At 37.7% G+C, this 15,492-nt stretch overlaps 1 protein-coding gene across 1 annotated transcript; it reads right to left on the reverse strand.

The window, feature by feature from the left end:
• Window positions 1–1,108: 1,108 nt before the first annotated feature.
• On the reverse strand, window positions 1,109–11,257 carry FDX1 (ferredoxin 1). Its single transcript, XM_019472949.1, has 3 exons — window positions 11,116–11,257; window positions 8,149–8,278; window positions 1,109–3,703 (listed from the first exon to the last, which is right to left on the reverse strand). Exons 1-3 carry the CDS (start codon window positions 11,255–11,257, stop codon window positions 3,589–3,591), a joined length of 387 nt encoding a protein of 128 aa, XP_019328494.1. The 3' UTR covers window positions 1,109–3,588.
• Window positions 11,258–15,492: the final 4,235 nt, after the last annotated feature.

A 15,492-nucleotide genomic window follows, 5' to 3' on the forward strand; every position in this document is an offset into this window, starting at 1 on the left:
AGGAAGAGGTGGCCAGATTAGAAAGTGAATTTCATTTGCTGCCCGTTGTTTTACATATGGACTGCACTTCTTGTTGCTTTCCTGGCAGCACAGCAGGGAAGGAAAGAGCACTGAGACACTACAGCTCGCAGCAGCGCGTGGATTCATGCACCCACCCGGAGAGGCAACAGCCCCCCCCCCAGCGCAGGAAAGCCCTGTTCCTCTTTCACATCTTTTCAGATCATTTGAGGAGAAATCATTGGGCCATCTACAGCAGGTGCAGCCCCTTTCCAACATTTTCTACTATCTGGTACCCCAGTGACTCAGCTTGAGCATCTCTTCTCCTCCAAGACTTACTTCCCCTTTTTCCCCTCAAGGAACGAGGATTTTTTTAGTCTACCCTCTCTTTGTATACCACATTGCCCTCTGCGAGGGCAAAACAAAGTCAGGTTGCATGGAACCTTCTTCACACCCAGACCAGCGAGTGGGGAAAGCACTGCCACTTTCACTGCAGCTTTTTTGGATGTGGCCTTTTCAACTTGCCTCCAACCAGGATGTGAACTAAGCTTGGACATATCTGCCTTAAATCTTTTGGAGCCCTGCAGCCAAAAGCTGTGAAGTTCAGATTTAGAAGTTTTTCTGACAGAGAAGTAACAAACTGCCTGGAGAACGTACCTCTTCCTCTCCCCAGTGACAGCTTGCAGGTCCAGATGACGGAAACTTCCCCCGGCAGAAGGCAATGTAGTGACATTGGAGTGCGAAGCACCTCCTTCCTTCCCCCGCAGACATCACACCGAACACTAATGAGTACAGCATTGACAAAGTCAGTGCTGATTTTCTCCCTGTTTTTGAGGGGGGAGAGAGGCAGAAAAGACCCACTGACTCCATGTTTTGACAGAGAAAGGAAATGCCTTTAGAAAATAAGTTACCTGCAATCTTTCTTTGGACAAGGAAGTAAACAAATATATATTTAACTAGTTTTGATGCTTTGTGTGTCATTGCACAATAATTCATACTTACATTTGAATGTGCACCATTAACTGTTAAGTTCCATTTTACACCCAGAAATACGTTCAATGACTTGGAGGAAGAGGGAAGAAAAATCAATACAAACAAGGTGTCAGAAAGTGGTATAAAATAAGATTTATTTGCAAATCATTTTGACAATAAGGAAAAAAGTATCTCCGAGCTGTGCATTTTGGGGATTACACGTCAGTTCCTTCACTTTCCAAGATTTCCATTTGCATGCAATATGGGATACCTCTAGAATTCGAAAAAGAACTTTTAGGTGTCCTTTTTTGCCTTGCTGTGCTAAATAATTCCTTCCACAGGCACACTATAGGAGAGTCAAAGTCTTGTAACGAGAAGCAGTCACAGGAAATGCACAATGAAACAACCTTGGCTTAGAAAGAAAACTGGCACATGAGAGCAGTTTCACATTTGTTTAACACAACGTTAAGCGCTTCAAGATTCCCACAAGGAGAAGTGCCTGGTGCTGTAAGTAAAAAAAAAAACCAACCAAAAAAAAACCCACCAAAAAACCAAACCCACAAAAAACCCAAAACAAAAAACCCCCAAACCCAACAAACACCAACACCTACCCCTAAACCCCACAGCTATACTGAAACCTCGGATTTCTTTCCTACGTAAGAATGCACAGTACATCTGGTTATGACCTGAGTTCCCTCTCTTTGAAGCTAAAGAGCTATGTCTCATGTAAAATATAAAAGTTCAAGATTTAATAATAATTATTGTATATAAATGAACTCAGGACAAAGGCAACACAAAGTGATTTACCTTAGCGCCTGATTGTGGGAGGGTAACCTCTGAATTATGGTTAGAGTCACAGCAAAGAGGAAGACAGCAGTAGCTTCAGAACATTTCTTCAATTTATTTCCACCCTTCTCCCCAGCCTCACTCTTTCTGTCTTTCAAAAAGCCAGGAGATTTCAACTCTGAAGTCGTATTTTGAATTAGATGAGATGGGAAGTGTATTCTGAAAACGCTATATGATTAAGTTCTGAGCAGACCACATTAAGCATATCTTGTTTTAGAGAAAAGTCCAAAGGGAACACCAGGAAATAAAGTGATTTCTTCTCTGAGTAGCTATTAAAGAATCTGAACTAGATCCATTTTCAATACAGTTCTAGAAAATATTTCTTTTTAAAACAAAGACGGACTTTTTTTTTTTCTTCTTTATGAAGCTCAAAGTAATCCCAATATTTGACACTGGAAAAATAATATTTTTTTCCCCCTCTCCCATAAATATGATAATGGAAGAAAAAATGTCTAGATGTCATTGTCACCAGTTCAAATAAGACATTAATGAATGCATTAGATCATTCAAATGTAAAAAAACTTTTTTATATATATTATATATAAAAAAAATACACCCCAGAATATTAAAACAACATTATAAGGGTAATTACTACTACATTAGTGACAACCAGTTCATTTAAGTATTTAGGCAACAAAAACTGGAGAGAATAATAGTCTTAGAGACATTATTTTATTTTGGTCTACTTTAGAAAGACTAAACCAAGATCCAACTGAAAGCTCTTCATCATCAGTCCACACACTATCCCACCATGGCGGTCTCCCTACCCGCTCTGGGGAACCTAGTCCATCTTTATGGAATAAATATACCTGATCATTTCACATCAACCATTATTGAAGTGATCCTGAGAGCAAGGCCCAGAATCTAGGAATCTCTTCAAGCTGAATGCCCTAGCTAATATCAGACTGTCTCCTGAACAAGCTCAAAACTGAAAAAGTAAGGGATAAAGATTTCAGAACAAATCTTATGTTGGCGAACATTGCCCTCTTCAATCCCAACTCAGCCATCTTCAGAGAATGGCAAGAATTTACATTTACCTCCAGTGGTTATGCTCTCCCATTAGACAGCTCCAAGGCTTTACTCTTCTAAGCCATGTGTATCCCTGTATTTGTGGTGTAGTCAAACGTAAATACTGTTGAGGTTTATTGACTTCTGATTTGGGCACCAGAGATGCACTGCAGCAATTAAGCTGCAGGTGCCAACATTCTGTATCGGCCCCTGGATTTCATGGTTTTAACAGTATTTTTGCAAGACAAAATTTGCCACATCTCATTTAGATTCCACATTTGGAAAATCCCTACCCTGAAAATCCACTATTTGCTGAGGAAGTATCATATTTACTGAGAACGTAAATTAGCTCTGAACATACCATCTTTAATGACAACACTTTAAAAAGACCCCATGCAGTCTTACAAGTTTTGTTCTCCCACATATCCAGGTCCGAAACCTAGAAATGCCCAGGGGTTTTTAGAAGTCTTGCAGAAGTGATCCAGTTTTCAAACATCATTAAAGGTTTTGGCAGAATAATGTTATATGAAATCTGTAATACACCTGCTAAAGTTTATAATCCAACGGTCAGTTATAAGAAGTATTATTGCATTTTAAGCATAAAAATATAGGAGGTTCTATAAAGAAAATTAAAATAGCATTAATCTAATATCGATAGTCATATAAAATAACTCACAATTATGTAAGTTTCCATATTTAATTACACATTTAAAAATAAGTTATAAAAATAATTAACCTTCTTTAAAACCCCTAAGATATTTTCTCTTAGGAGTTTTTACTCATATCTACTGATTGTCTAGCATCAGCAACAGCTTCTGGTACTCGAACAGTCATATCATCCATTGATTTCTTCAAGCAGATTTGGCAGCCTAAACGTGATCTGTAGGAAAATACGACATTGTTGTTAGTTCTAGCCAATCATATATATGTCTAACAGCATTTACCCCTTTATGCCTCCAACATTCAACCACCCCAAACACATTATGATCCAGAAACAGCCACCCTTGTGCATGGTCTTAATCAAGACCAGTAGTGAACTGCATGCATCAATGCAAAGATATAAGTGGCAATAATCATGATTTACATTAAGGTCAGTACCTTGGAAAGTTGTACACCGAGTACCTCCTACTTGCTGAGGCAACATGTAATAAGGGTGGCTCTTCATTTTCAACGATTCACTAATAGTTCAATCAAGTGCAGGGAATGACACTTGATCTCCCAAGGGACATTTGGCATCTCTGAAGAGATGAAGGCAATGAATCTGAATGAAAGCCTCAGAGAAAGCATAGCCTAGCCCATCCAGGGCCTGAAGATAGCCCAACGTTTTCAAACTGAACAACTCAAGATTGGGTCATTAAGCCAGAAAGGTAAGAGTGAAGAGACAAGAAACACAGGAAGAAGGGTAAAATACTCATGGCACCTGAGGAGATGCAATCCTCCTTTTTTTCTGAATATCTTTCAGCATGAAAAAAGTCTTGTATGTGAGCAATTAAAATCAAAAGATTTAATATCACCACAAAATTCTGCAGACACCACAAGCCACTTTTATTGCTGGGATATCTTTAATTCAATGTCCATGCCTTGGTACTTAAGTATAGAATACTTAAACATCAGCAAGAATGGGCAATGTTCTGTAGCACCAGTTGAATAATTTAATCAGAATAGGAATGTAGGCAGAGATATTATTAAAAATGGTACTACATTAATATCTATACAGAACTCTTTCAAGCATGTAGTGATCAACTGTTGTTGAAAGCTCCCAATTCAGTACTATACCTGAAAGTAATACTTCTATGTAAATGACTGTATACATCAACTTCAAATGCATTTATACATACATTACCAGAAAGTTTTCTCTCATGAATATGCATCCGTAAGAATAGCTTTAGAAATGAAATCTATTAGAGAGATGTGCTTTCCGATATTTATATGTAGCATTGCCTGTAAGGCTTAATTTGACTGAAGTGTCTGTTTTTCACTGAAGACCAATACTAATTGCGTATGTACTCTGCAGTATGGCAACGGATTCACTTCACGTGAAATAACACTACCCTTTGTTTTAAGTCTGCCATCAGCAGCACAAAAAAACTAGGCAGCACTAAATAACACTGAGAAACAAACTACCTTCTCCTATTCAAATTCTTCCACAGCATTTACAATTTTATAGATATTTAACCAGATTCCCCCACCCCTTAAAGCTGAAGAAGCTTGGAACCCAAAAAAAGATGATTTAGTCAATCTCTGCATGAAAGCCATTCCACCTTTAACCACTTCTATAGGCCTTCCCTTTATTTCCTCTCATTCTACTACTTTTAAAAAAAAAAAAAAGGAAAAGCCCAACAAAACAGGAAGTCAGAGTTGCACAAGTGTAAAGATATGGTGAATCCCCATTTTGTCACATAATGGTATTTTCTGGTTTTCTACCTGTTCCTACCTAATGTTGCCAATGTTCTATTTACCTTTGAGGGTTTTGGGGGGGTTTTTTGTTTGTTTGTTTTTTTAACACCAAACCTTAAGCTGACATTCCTGGAAAGACACTAGCTAGCTGACAGCTTATTTCAAGTATGCAATGTTACCGCTGTTACCCACCTCTCCATATGCATTTATCTGCACCTTTTAACACCAAATTTTGTTTCCTATCATTCAGTGGCACAAGATCCTTGCATGTGTCTTCATTGACAGTTTTCGATTTTACCACACTGAGCAACATAGCACTATACACAAACCTTACTCTTCGTTCTCTTTTCCCAAGTCTTTCACAAATACACTCCCTACATAAAACCTAGCACCGATCACTTTTAGATCACACTGTTGATCACATACTCTTAACAGACAGCCAAAGACTTCTACATTCTTAAAAAGACTTTTTTTTTTTTTTTACTCAATTACCCATCCTTTACAGGGCCTTTGCTCTTATCCTATTGCAACTCAAAACTCAACAAAGGATTTCTGGACCTAAGTAAACTATATGAACTGTAAGCTCTTTCTTCATGCTCAGCGACTCATTCGAAGAACTCCCGTATCTGTTACTTCCCTCTACAAAAGCTCTGTTGAATTCTTTCCTTACCATTATTTAGTAGAAACTATCAAAAAGCAACAGCCCATACACACGATTAATGTGTCCAGTATGGAATCAGACTCACTGTTCTCCAGTTCCAATGACCTCATTTTAAAAGTTGGGTTGCTACCTTCCATTCCTTTGATGTGGAAGCAGTTTTAAACCAACTAATTAAGCCTTACAGACAGTAGTTCAGAAATGTCATATTGAATGCCTGTAGAACTCCTGGTTGAATGCTATCTAGTCGTTAGCATTTGTTAATACTCATTTTACTTATTTGCTGTAATACTACTTCTATGGACACATCAGATACTCTGGGAAGCCCTCTGCAAAGAAACCTTCCAGTGCATGGACATCCTGTGACATCTCCAGTGACAACAATGCAAAAGAAACTTCGCTTTGATGTTATCTTTTTATATTTTAAGTGCACCTTCTCATCAAAGTGAAGTTTCTTTATCTTTTTATATTTTAAGTGCACCTTCTACATCACCTATTGGCTTTTCATGCAGACAAGTTTCCTGCTTCTGATAGGTTAGAAACAAAAAAACTTTTCTACTTTTTAGCAAGCTATTTCTCAGCTTACTTTTTTCTTCATTATTCTTTTTAAACATTTAATTTGCCAGGGTTTGTGTCCCCTCCATCTTACTACTTTTAATAATCTCTACTATTCTGCAGTTATTCAAACCCATTTTGTTTTAACCTTTCTAATTAGTCCCTCGTTTTAAAAAACATTAACCTTCATGGCAGCTCCTAGCTGAAGCTTTCCTAAATCCAGAGTCACTGACAAGACAAAGCTTCTATCCTTACGCTTATGACAGAGCATAGTAGTGCATCTCCATCACACAAGTTTATATCAGTACAGAATACCAGGTAATTGGTTTGGCCCAGACCCCAAAAACTCGTAGGAGAATTATGGTAGATAGTAAGAGTGAAGTAAATTCACACTTAGTAGGCTTATGATTTTTTTTTCAAGATTGCAAATGCTTTTTGGGAGACAGGAAAAAGGATAAAACAAAAGAAGCTGAAACAAGTTTCTCATAACTTTTCTGGGAGGTTGTAAAGGCAAAGAAATCAAGCTAAGATTTCGCTGAAGTGAGAAAAAGTGTACCCTCATGTAGAAACAATTAGTACAGGATTCCATTTACTAGTATAAGGAGATAAACAAGTTAGTTCAGAGTATTCCTTTGCAGAGACATAAAAAACCCTACGCTATACAGGCCAGGTATAAAGCCCTCTGACATCATTGGAAATATTCTCAAAAACTTCGACAAGCAGTTCCATTGAAGCATGAAGGAAAGGGCTTATGAAACCTTGTAAGGCATGGCTGCCTACTGTTCACGCGGGTATGTTCTATGATACAGGCTACGTGTACACCAGCAAGTAGTGCAGCACACTAGGAACAGGTCTGTGATGAGGATGTGACACCCTAATTACAAGGCGTGTGATGGTGGGGGAGATATATAACAGAGGGTTACTTTAGACTACCACTAGTCTAATCCTATGCACTGAAATGCTCATTAGCAGTTAGAGCACACTTTGGGACTAGTTTCACCCAAAGGGACTCTGGCTTGTATGCTCTAAGAGCACTCTGACATGAGTCAAAGCATGACAAGTGGGGACACTGCTTATCCTAGAGAAGGCTCAGGAGGGGGATCTTATCAATGTACATAAATACCAGAGAGGTTGTGGAGTCTCCATCCTTGGAGATATTCAAAAGCCATCTGGACATGGTCCTGGGCATCGGCTCTAGGTGGCCCTGCTTGAGCAGGGGGTTGGACCAGATGACCTCAAGAGGTCCTTTCCAACCTCAACCCTTCTGTGATTCTGTGAAAAGAAGATCTGACCAAAACTAAAATACTAATGTAAACACATTCATAAAAAAACATTAACTAGCTACAGACTAATGGAGACAGAAAACAGAAGGGAAGGGAAACAAGAACAAGAAAATTCACACACATGACAGCAGCAGCAAGGTTTTTGTTGAAGGAACTGGGGTTTTGGTCATACTTCAGTATCTGACACTTCTGCATCAGACACCTCTGAAGAGCAAGTACTGGTAAGGGCCACTCTTCAGTTTACAAAAACAGTACTGACATCTTTTTAATATGAATTCAGATAAACAATATTTAAACTTGGCAGTCCCATTTGTGTAACAGAATCCAGCTATTCATTAAAAGCTGATTAAGGCATTCTAAGAATACTGGACTGCCCCATCTGCAAACCCTTCTTTCCATTCTTTGATGTAGTGAAGTGTTGTGTTGCCTTACGTTTCTGTGAGGCCATATGCCAGGTCCAGCATGTCCATCTCTTCATCAGTAATTGCATCTAGTTTCTCAAATATGTGGTCTTCAAAGATTAAATGACAAGTTGAACAGGCTAGTGTTCCTTCACATGAACCTAAAGGGGGGAAAAAAAAAAAAAAAAAAAGAAAAATCAAGATAGCAGAAGACTCAAGTTTCAAATTACAGCAGAATTTCAGAAGAAATCCTTCATATATAACTTTGTCTCATACAAGAAGTATCTCTGTTGACTAGTAAAATTAATGTTTAATACATTCCCGCATTCATATATCTACTCTGCATTCAACTGTCAATAGTATTTCTACAGTTTCTACAACACTAAGATTTACTTGAATGCTGTAGTTATTTAAAATACGTAACTAATTCCCTTTCTACCATTTAGAGAGAAAAGTTTTCTACTATAAGAATGCGAAAGCAGACAAAACTGTCAATCAACACTACCTAATTTATTCTCAAAGTTGATCCTTCTGTCCCTCTCTTTCCCATGGTTTTGAGGTTTCCTCAAGAAGTTCAACAGAAGACACCTACTATACAAAAAATTCCTCAGAAGTACAGGAAGGAGGGATTTTATACTTGGTATTTCTTCTCACTCAACAGAACACTAATTCCCAGCAACAAAGGTAGTCAGGCTAGAGAAAGATGGTTTTCTCTGTGTTAAGGAGGCCTACATGTACTACTAGGGTATCCAGCCTGAGCCAAGGGTCTAATAATTTGCTAGGGTTGAACAGAACAAGCATTAACTACATCTACCTGCTAGAGCAGTTAGGTCATCACAGGACAGTAAAAGTTTGAACACTAACAAATTTGTCTCTGCCACTGTATAGGGCTGGCACACCGAGTTCTCCACTTTGTTGAAAAAGAAACACGCAACTTCAAGAGAAGGAGAAAGCTGAACTCTTCATACTTGTGTGGAGATTGGAATTGGGGCACACAAAGCCCCACCTCTAATTTAAATTAAGAGGAGCAGGAAAGACATTAGCCAAGTTTAATTTATTTCCTCCTTTCCAGGGAAAGCAGAACCAAGAATGTTGTGACCACATCACCTTTGTACTCATATGGAAACAAAGGGAAGCAAGGCTGCACGTATAACCACTGCTATGAAAAGAAACCGTGGGATTCATCATCAGACCACAAGAATCATACAGAAAGCACTGTGCTGTTACATGTAGTAATGCTATCAACAGCATATATTCAAAGTGAGCATGACACTGTACTAGAAGACTTGATTTTTAAAATATATCACGTCTTCAAGTACATACAAACGCATGTGAAAAAGCAGTTAGTGAAAAAGAGTTTAAATAAAGTGCCAAATAATGTAAAATTTGTCGTACCAACAGTTTAAGCGTGTTAATGTCAGGGACATGAGGGTAGAAGAGGGAGGGAAAGAACGAACACTGACCCGTCTATTTGAACAGCGGAAGGTCTTTCTGCAACTGTAAAGCTAGCAGTAGCAAACAAATTGAGTGCAGCTGAATCATTCAACAATTTTGTAAGTCTTTACACAAAGATATTTCTATTAGTATTACTGCACATGGGATGCCCCCTAGTGATAGAAGTAAATAGGTAAGACTTACATTTTTTCCCCTCATTTCTTTCTGAACACAGAACATACATTTTTACATTATTTATACTGCATTATTCCTCTGCCCTAGTATGATGTTTCATTAGCAAATGATTATTGAAATGGGACTAGCATATGTTATAATTAAAGATTGTTACAGTATCTCCAATTTTTAGTTTGGCTTCTGTTTATTGACAGCATTATCTCCTCCCCCCCCCCCCCCCACCCCCCCCCCCACTTTACCACAATGCTTTAACATGGCTGATATTTACACAAACTGAGAGAATATTTACTGTAGAATACAAGCAGACTAGCCATAAGCCTATATGACACATTCAATAAGTGATACAAAAAGCTAGTTATCCCAATGCATTACAGATTTTTAAGAGACAATTCTTCCCCAAATGTATGCAACTCTAGACATAAGTTGTCTCAGACATAAGTGAGATTTAAAATCTTATCAAAGACTTTATTACTAGCACTTAAATTAAACACACCTCAGATTTCAAACTGTGCTACACTAGCCTATTTATTTTTTCTCTAATAGCTCCATGCTCTGCATTCACTCATGCAAATTGTACTTCTGCTTCCTGCTTTAGTTTGTACTATTAATTCTTAAGCTCATGTTCATGTAAATACCTGTCCTGAGGTATTTAATTGCCATTACCAAATACCACTGCTTTGCATGGGTAGAATCCTACCACTTCAATGGAACTAACTACGGAAAGTACAAAAGTTTGAAGGAATAGGAAGGTGTTGTAACTTCCTCCTATTTTGATTTTAAACAGAACTTGTACCGAGTTAGAATTTCACTAGGGCATTGGTCTCCTTTACCCCAGTCCTTTAATAAGAATTAAATTTTTTGCTCTTCCCTGTTAACTGACATGTACTTGGTTGTTTCTTTCACTTAGCACTCAAGTACTACAGCAATTTGTGCTAGAAGAAGCCTGATAAAGTAAGACAGTATGGCAATACTGAAGTAACCAGACACTGTTAGAAATACACCATTTTTTGTTGCCTCCAGAACCTTTCAGCTCAGAAGAGTCTGCAGGTGGCATATTTCAGATTCCACCTTGACAGCACTCTGTCCACATTCCCCTCCTTTAACATTCAAGCAAGGCTCACCCCAAATATTTTTCTAGAACTTGACCCAAAATAGTCTATTCACCTGCAGGAAAAAAAAAAAGGGGAGAAAATCCAAATAAAGTACAGTAAAGGTTTTATAAATAAATATTCATTTACAGTTGGACTCAATGATCTTAAGGGTCTTTTCCAACCTAAAAGGTTCTACGATTCTATAAATATTTATGAATAAACCAGTAATAGAACATAATTTCTAGACACTGAATACAGTATTCAGTGTATCTACTTACCAAAACCATCTATGTCTAGGTTATTATCAACAACAACATCCAGCAGTGAATCCCCAGGTTTTCCTTTGGCCGTTAGTTTGTCACCATCACGATTTATGAAATGAACAGTTATTTTATCTTCTGAGCTGAAAAAGAAAAGCATATAATGGAATTAAAGAAAGAATACTAGAATTTTTTAGATCTTTAAAATTGATTGAATGCTACTAAACCAGTAATCACTATCAACTCTAAGAACACAGAAACCTAAGTTACCGGCTTTTAAAAGCTGTAACAGGTACAGGCATTTACTGCTGTACATTGAACAAAGGCCATGAAAAATAAGAAAAAACAAACAACTTGGTTTGTGTTTTGTCACTAGAAGCTATATAGGATCCTGATATTTTGCCTTTCACTGAAGAGTCAGAGCTATTTTATCTTAGGCACAATATTTGTATTTTTATGAAATAAACCAGCTTATTTTAAATGCTTCTCTTCACTCCTTTCTGTAGAGTCTTCCTTTGGATTTATAAAATTTTAATTGTTCTCATCATTTTAAATTTGTCCAAAATGACAAATTTTCCCATTTCTGCTTAGAGTTTAAGGCATTTTATTTTATTAGTTCCAAAATCTAATTATCCTCTCCTCCCAAGAATGAAAATACTCCAAAAGCATTTTGCTTTTTTGAGCACAGATTCTCTTCGGATTTCATTTTGTAAATATTAATTCCAGTGAAGTTCAAAGTTTTGACATTGCCTTCAAAGAAAGGTTTTGTATTTTCCTGCTTTGCTTTTCAGACAATTATGTTTATTTAAGAAAAATTTCTCTCGCAGTCTGCGTAAAAACTTAAGACTAATGCTTTTAATATGAAAAAATAGTTTTTTACTGTTCCATATTATGTCATTTCACATGCTAATTAAGGTAAAGCTGTTAAAATACAAACAACTGAAATACAGCTTGTTTGTTTCTATAGGAAAGAAAATAGTTTAAAAAGTGAGTAAAACAAGAAAAACTTATTGGATGGATAGCAAAGAAACATGCCAAGAGATGAGAGATACAAATAAAACAACTGAAAGCTAATGCAAAGATCTGTTTCAATGTGAAATACATGTTTAAGAACAGCATGCTTAATATTACCTTTAATCTTTTTAGTAATTTGGTCTTTGAGTGATCTATCATATGGAAAGCATACAAGCTTGGGAAAAAAAAAAATCAAGTCACTCCCTGGAAAACTCTAACCTGTAGAGCTGAATATTAAAGCAAAAGTTTTAAAGTGGCCATACTGAAACATCAGTAAACAGCTTATTTTTGGAACTGGCTGTAAAAGAAAATGTGTTTTTAGCAATCTGAGTCCTAGCTTGTTTTGAAAAACAAGTGTTTGTTGTTGTAGACTTAATATACTCGCCACAACTGTAAGCTCAGTTGGCAGCAGTACACACCATGATTCATTATGATGTTGTTTTCAATTCTTGTCATATCATCCCTCAGTCCATTCTCCGCAAGGCAGCCACAAGCTACTATTAACTATAAATTAATTCCAAAATTATAATCGATAATGAAGGATTGATCTTGCTGATCTGCAGAATGCAACTGAAGCATGCACTATAGTAAAATTCAGAAGTCTTAAAGATCCAGCTTTACAAAATGCAATTAACATTGCACAGTCACCTGTGATATCAAAGGACCACCTCCTGCAAACCATTCTGCGGGGGTTTAAGTTACCACTCTGCTCTTCTTTTTGCTCCTCTGCTGCGTTAACACCTCCCACAGCACAACCAAGGAAACAAGCACGCACTTCTTAGATATACCAGTAAAAAAATTCACCACCTTCACTGGAAGTTTAAGACTGATTGGTTTAGATTGCATCTGGAAAGGTATAGATTCATGTTCTGACAGCCAAAGTAAGCCACTGACAGTGTAATTTTAAACTTCAAAAAGCCCTTCCAGAGCTCACCAAAATACACTCTCATTTACTGAAATATTTCTGTCAACATAACAAACACAACCCCAACAGGAGACACAATGCAAGATGTACTTGTATTTATGGATATCCTCTGCCCAAGGTATAGACATGGCAAGTACTAAGTATTTGTTCAATATCCAAAACATACCCTTTCCTCTATTATAGGACGAGACAATCACAAGTAACATGGACCAAACAGCAAGATGTCTGGCCATCCATTAGATCACTGGAACCTTTGTAAAAGACAAGTCATCTCCCTCCCTGTTCTCAAAACGCACCTGAAACTGTCTTCACCTGTGATTACACTTCAATCTGGCACAAGAACAGTCCTGGCCACCCTCCTTTGTTCCTTCTATCTCCAGCACTCACGCTGTCATGCAGTAAACTGGGTCTGGAAACAAAACTGGCTGAAACCCAACCTTCGCAGGTCAATGGCCATATGAATGTCAGAACTGGTACACAGTCAGATCTGCCCCTTATGTGAAATTTACATCAGTGTAAAACAATTGTTACTGCAACTTTATGATGCAATAGCACAATCTAAGCTTCATGATCAGCTTAAACCAACCTCTTTCTAATATAAAAATGTGGGTTTGGGTGATCCCCACTCCAAATCGCCCTGCCATCATCCTTACACCGGTATTACCGCAAGTCAACTCGTTTTGCTAATCTGGCTGAAAATCAACCATAAAAACAAAGTAGTCCCAGCTGAACCAGCAAGCAAAACTGACAGACACACCACTGCCCACAACAAAAATGAGGAAACAGGAGTTGGATCCCCCTTTTTGGTAGTAACAATCTTACATTAGCTTCAGCCAGCTGTGGAACTGCACAGCGGCTGCACATGCCTAACTGGTGCAGCATGCAGCAAGGGGACAAACCACAGTACCACCACTAAGTCACTGGCTTTTGTTAAAGATTGCTACAGTAATTAACAGGACATAATCCACCCTGCTTGATAACTGAAACTAAAATTTATTTATTTGTAATAAAGTTAAGAGAGAGCAGAAAAACATCCTACTGGAAGACTTAAGAAGGCTATTGCCATCTTTACCACTCTTCACATAGCCAAAAAGTTTAATTTAAAAAAAAAAATCAAAAAATAAAGCCTTTAAAAAGGCTTTATTGTGCATGAGCCCAAGTGGTGAAAACACTTTCAGAAGTGCGTGTATGTAATGATAAAACTAGTCAGACATTCAAAACACACACCGTGCAGATCTTTTCAGTGACTGGGAGGCACCATTAAAAAAGTAATTATAATCACACCTGCATGAAACAATATTTAGGCTTTATAAATTTCAGGTAACATGGCTTTTGTCTACCCAGACACTGTTTGCATGACGAAAAAAAAACCCAAACACCACCATACTGTGAACTGGTCACAGGCAATTAACATGAAACACGTGCCAGGTCTATACAAGTATAAATAGCCTCAGGATCATCAGGAAGAACAAAACATATTTTGTGTAATCTGCATAAAGCATAAATATCCCAATTCATGCTCAGATGAACCCTTTTCAACAGATGAAGAAATTAATTGTATTTTACATCTGGTTGCCACAGTACTTACTATCAGCTTTGTTACCAAGCTTCCCTAGGATACCCTAAATTAAGCATACTGCAAATGCACAGAAGAGCACCAGAGAACTGTAAATGCTGTTCATTGTCCCTCCCATGCAAAAAAGAGTAAGTACCACAAGAATCCTGACAGCTACCTCTTCCCCCTTAAAAGAAGTATCCTTTTGAATCTTCAGCTATTACTTCCAAGTTAAGAATCATCTCTTGCATTCCTCCAAACAAAACATAAAGATAACAGCTGTAGCCTGGTGTTGCACATGGTGAGACCAACTCTATTATTTCCAGATCTTTTATTAAATGGTAAATCAACAACCCTACCTAATTGGCTGAAGAGTTTCATGAATGAAACTATTATACAGGCCTCAATTAAAATACGGAAGTTACAAATCTGAACTAATCTTTAAAACATGTAGTAATTATGTTGTGCACCAAAAATATTGTACAGCTATCTAAACTGTTATAAAAGAATTCTGAGATAACTACTGTTCACCATGAAATGAAAAGGGAGGATAATGGGAGCAAAAGAAAGAATGAAACGGAAATGAAAATGTAACACCCGATGCTTCACTAAAACCCTTAGGAGCTTCTACTCAAAGAATCACCTCAGCCGATGATTTATATAGCTAGGTCTTCATCCTCTAGACACAAAGACAGCTAATTTTACACATACAAACAATCATAGAATCATAGAATCACTGAGGTTGGAAGAGACCTCCAAGATCATCGAGTCCAACCGTCAACCCAACACCACCATGCCCACTAAACCATGTCCCTAAGCGCCTCATCTACTCGTCTTTTAAATACCTCCAGGGATGGGGACTCCACCACTTCCCTGGGCAGCCTGTTCCAATGTTTCACCA

Source organism: Aptenodytes forsteri, unplaced genomic scaffold, assembly GCF_000699145.1.
Source record: "Aptenodytes forsteri isolate BGI_AS27 unplaced genomic scaffold, ASM69914v1 Scaffold294, whole genome shotgun sequence".
In the NCBI taxonomy this organism is placed as follows: domain Eukaryota; kingdom Metazoa; phylum Chordata; class Aves; order Sphenisciformes; family Spheniscidae; genus Aptenodytes; species Aptenodytes forsteri.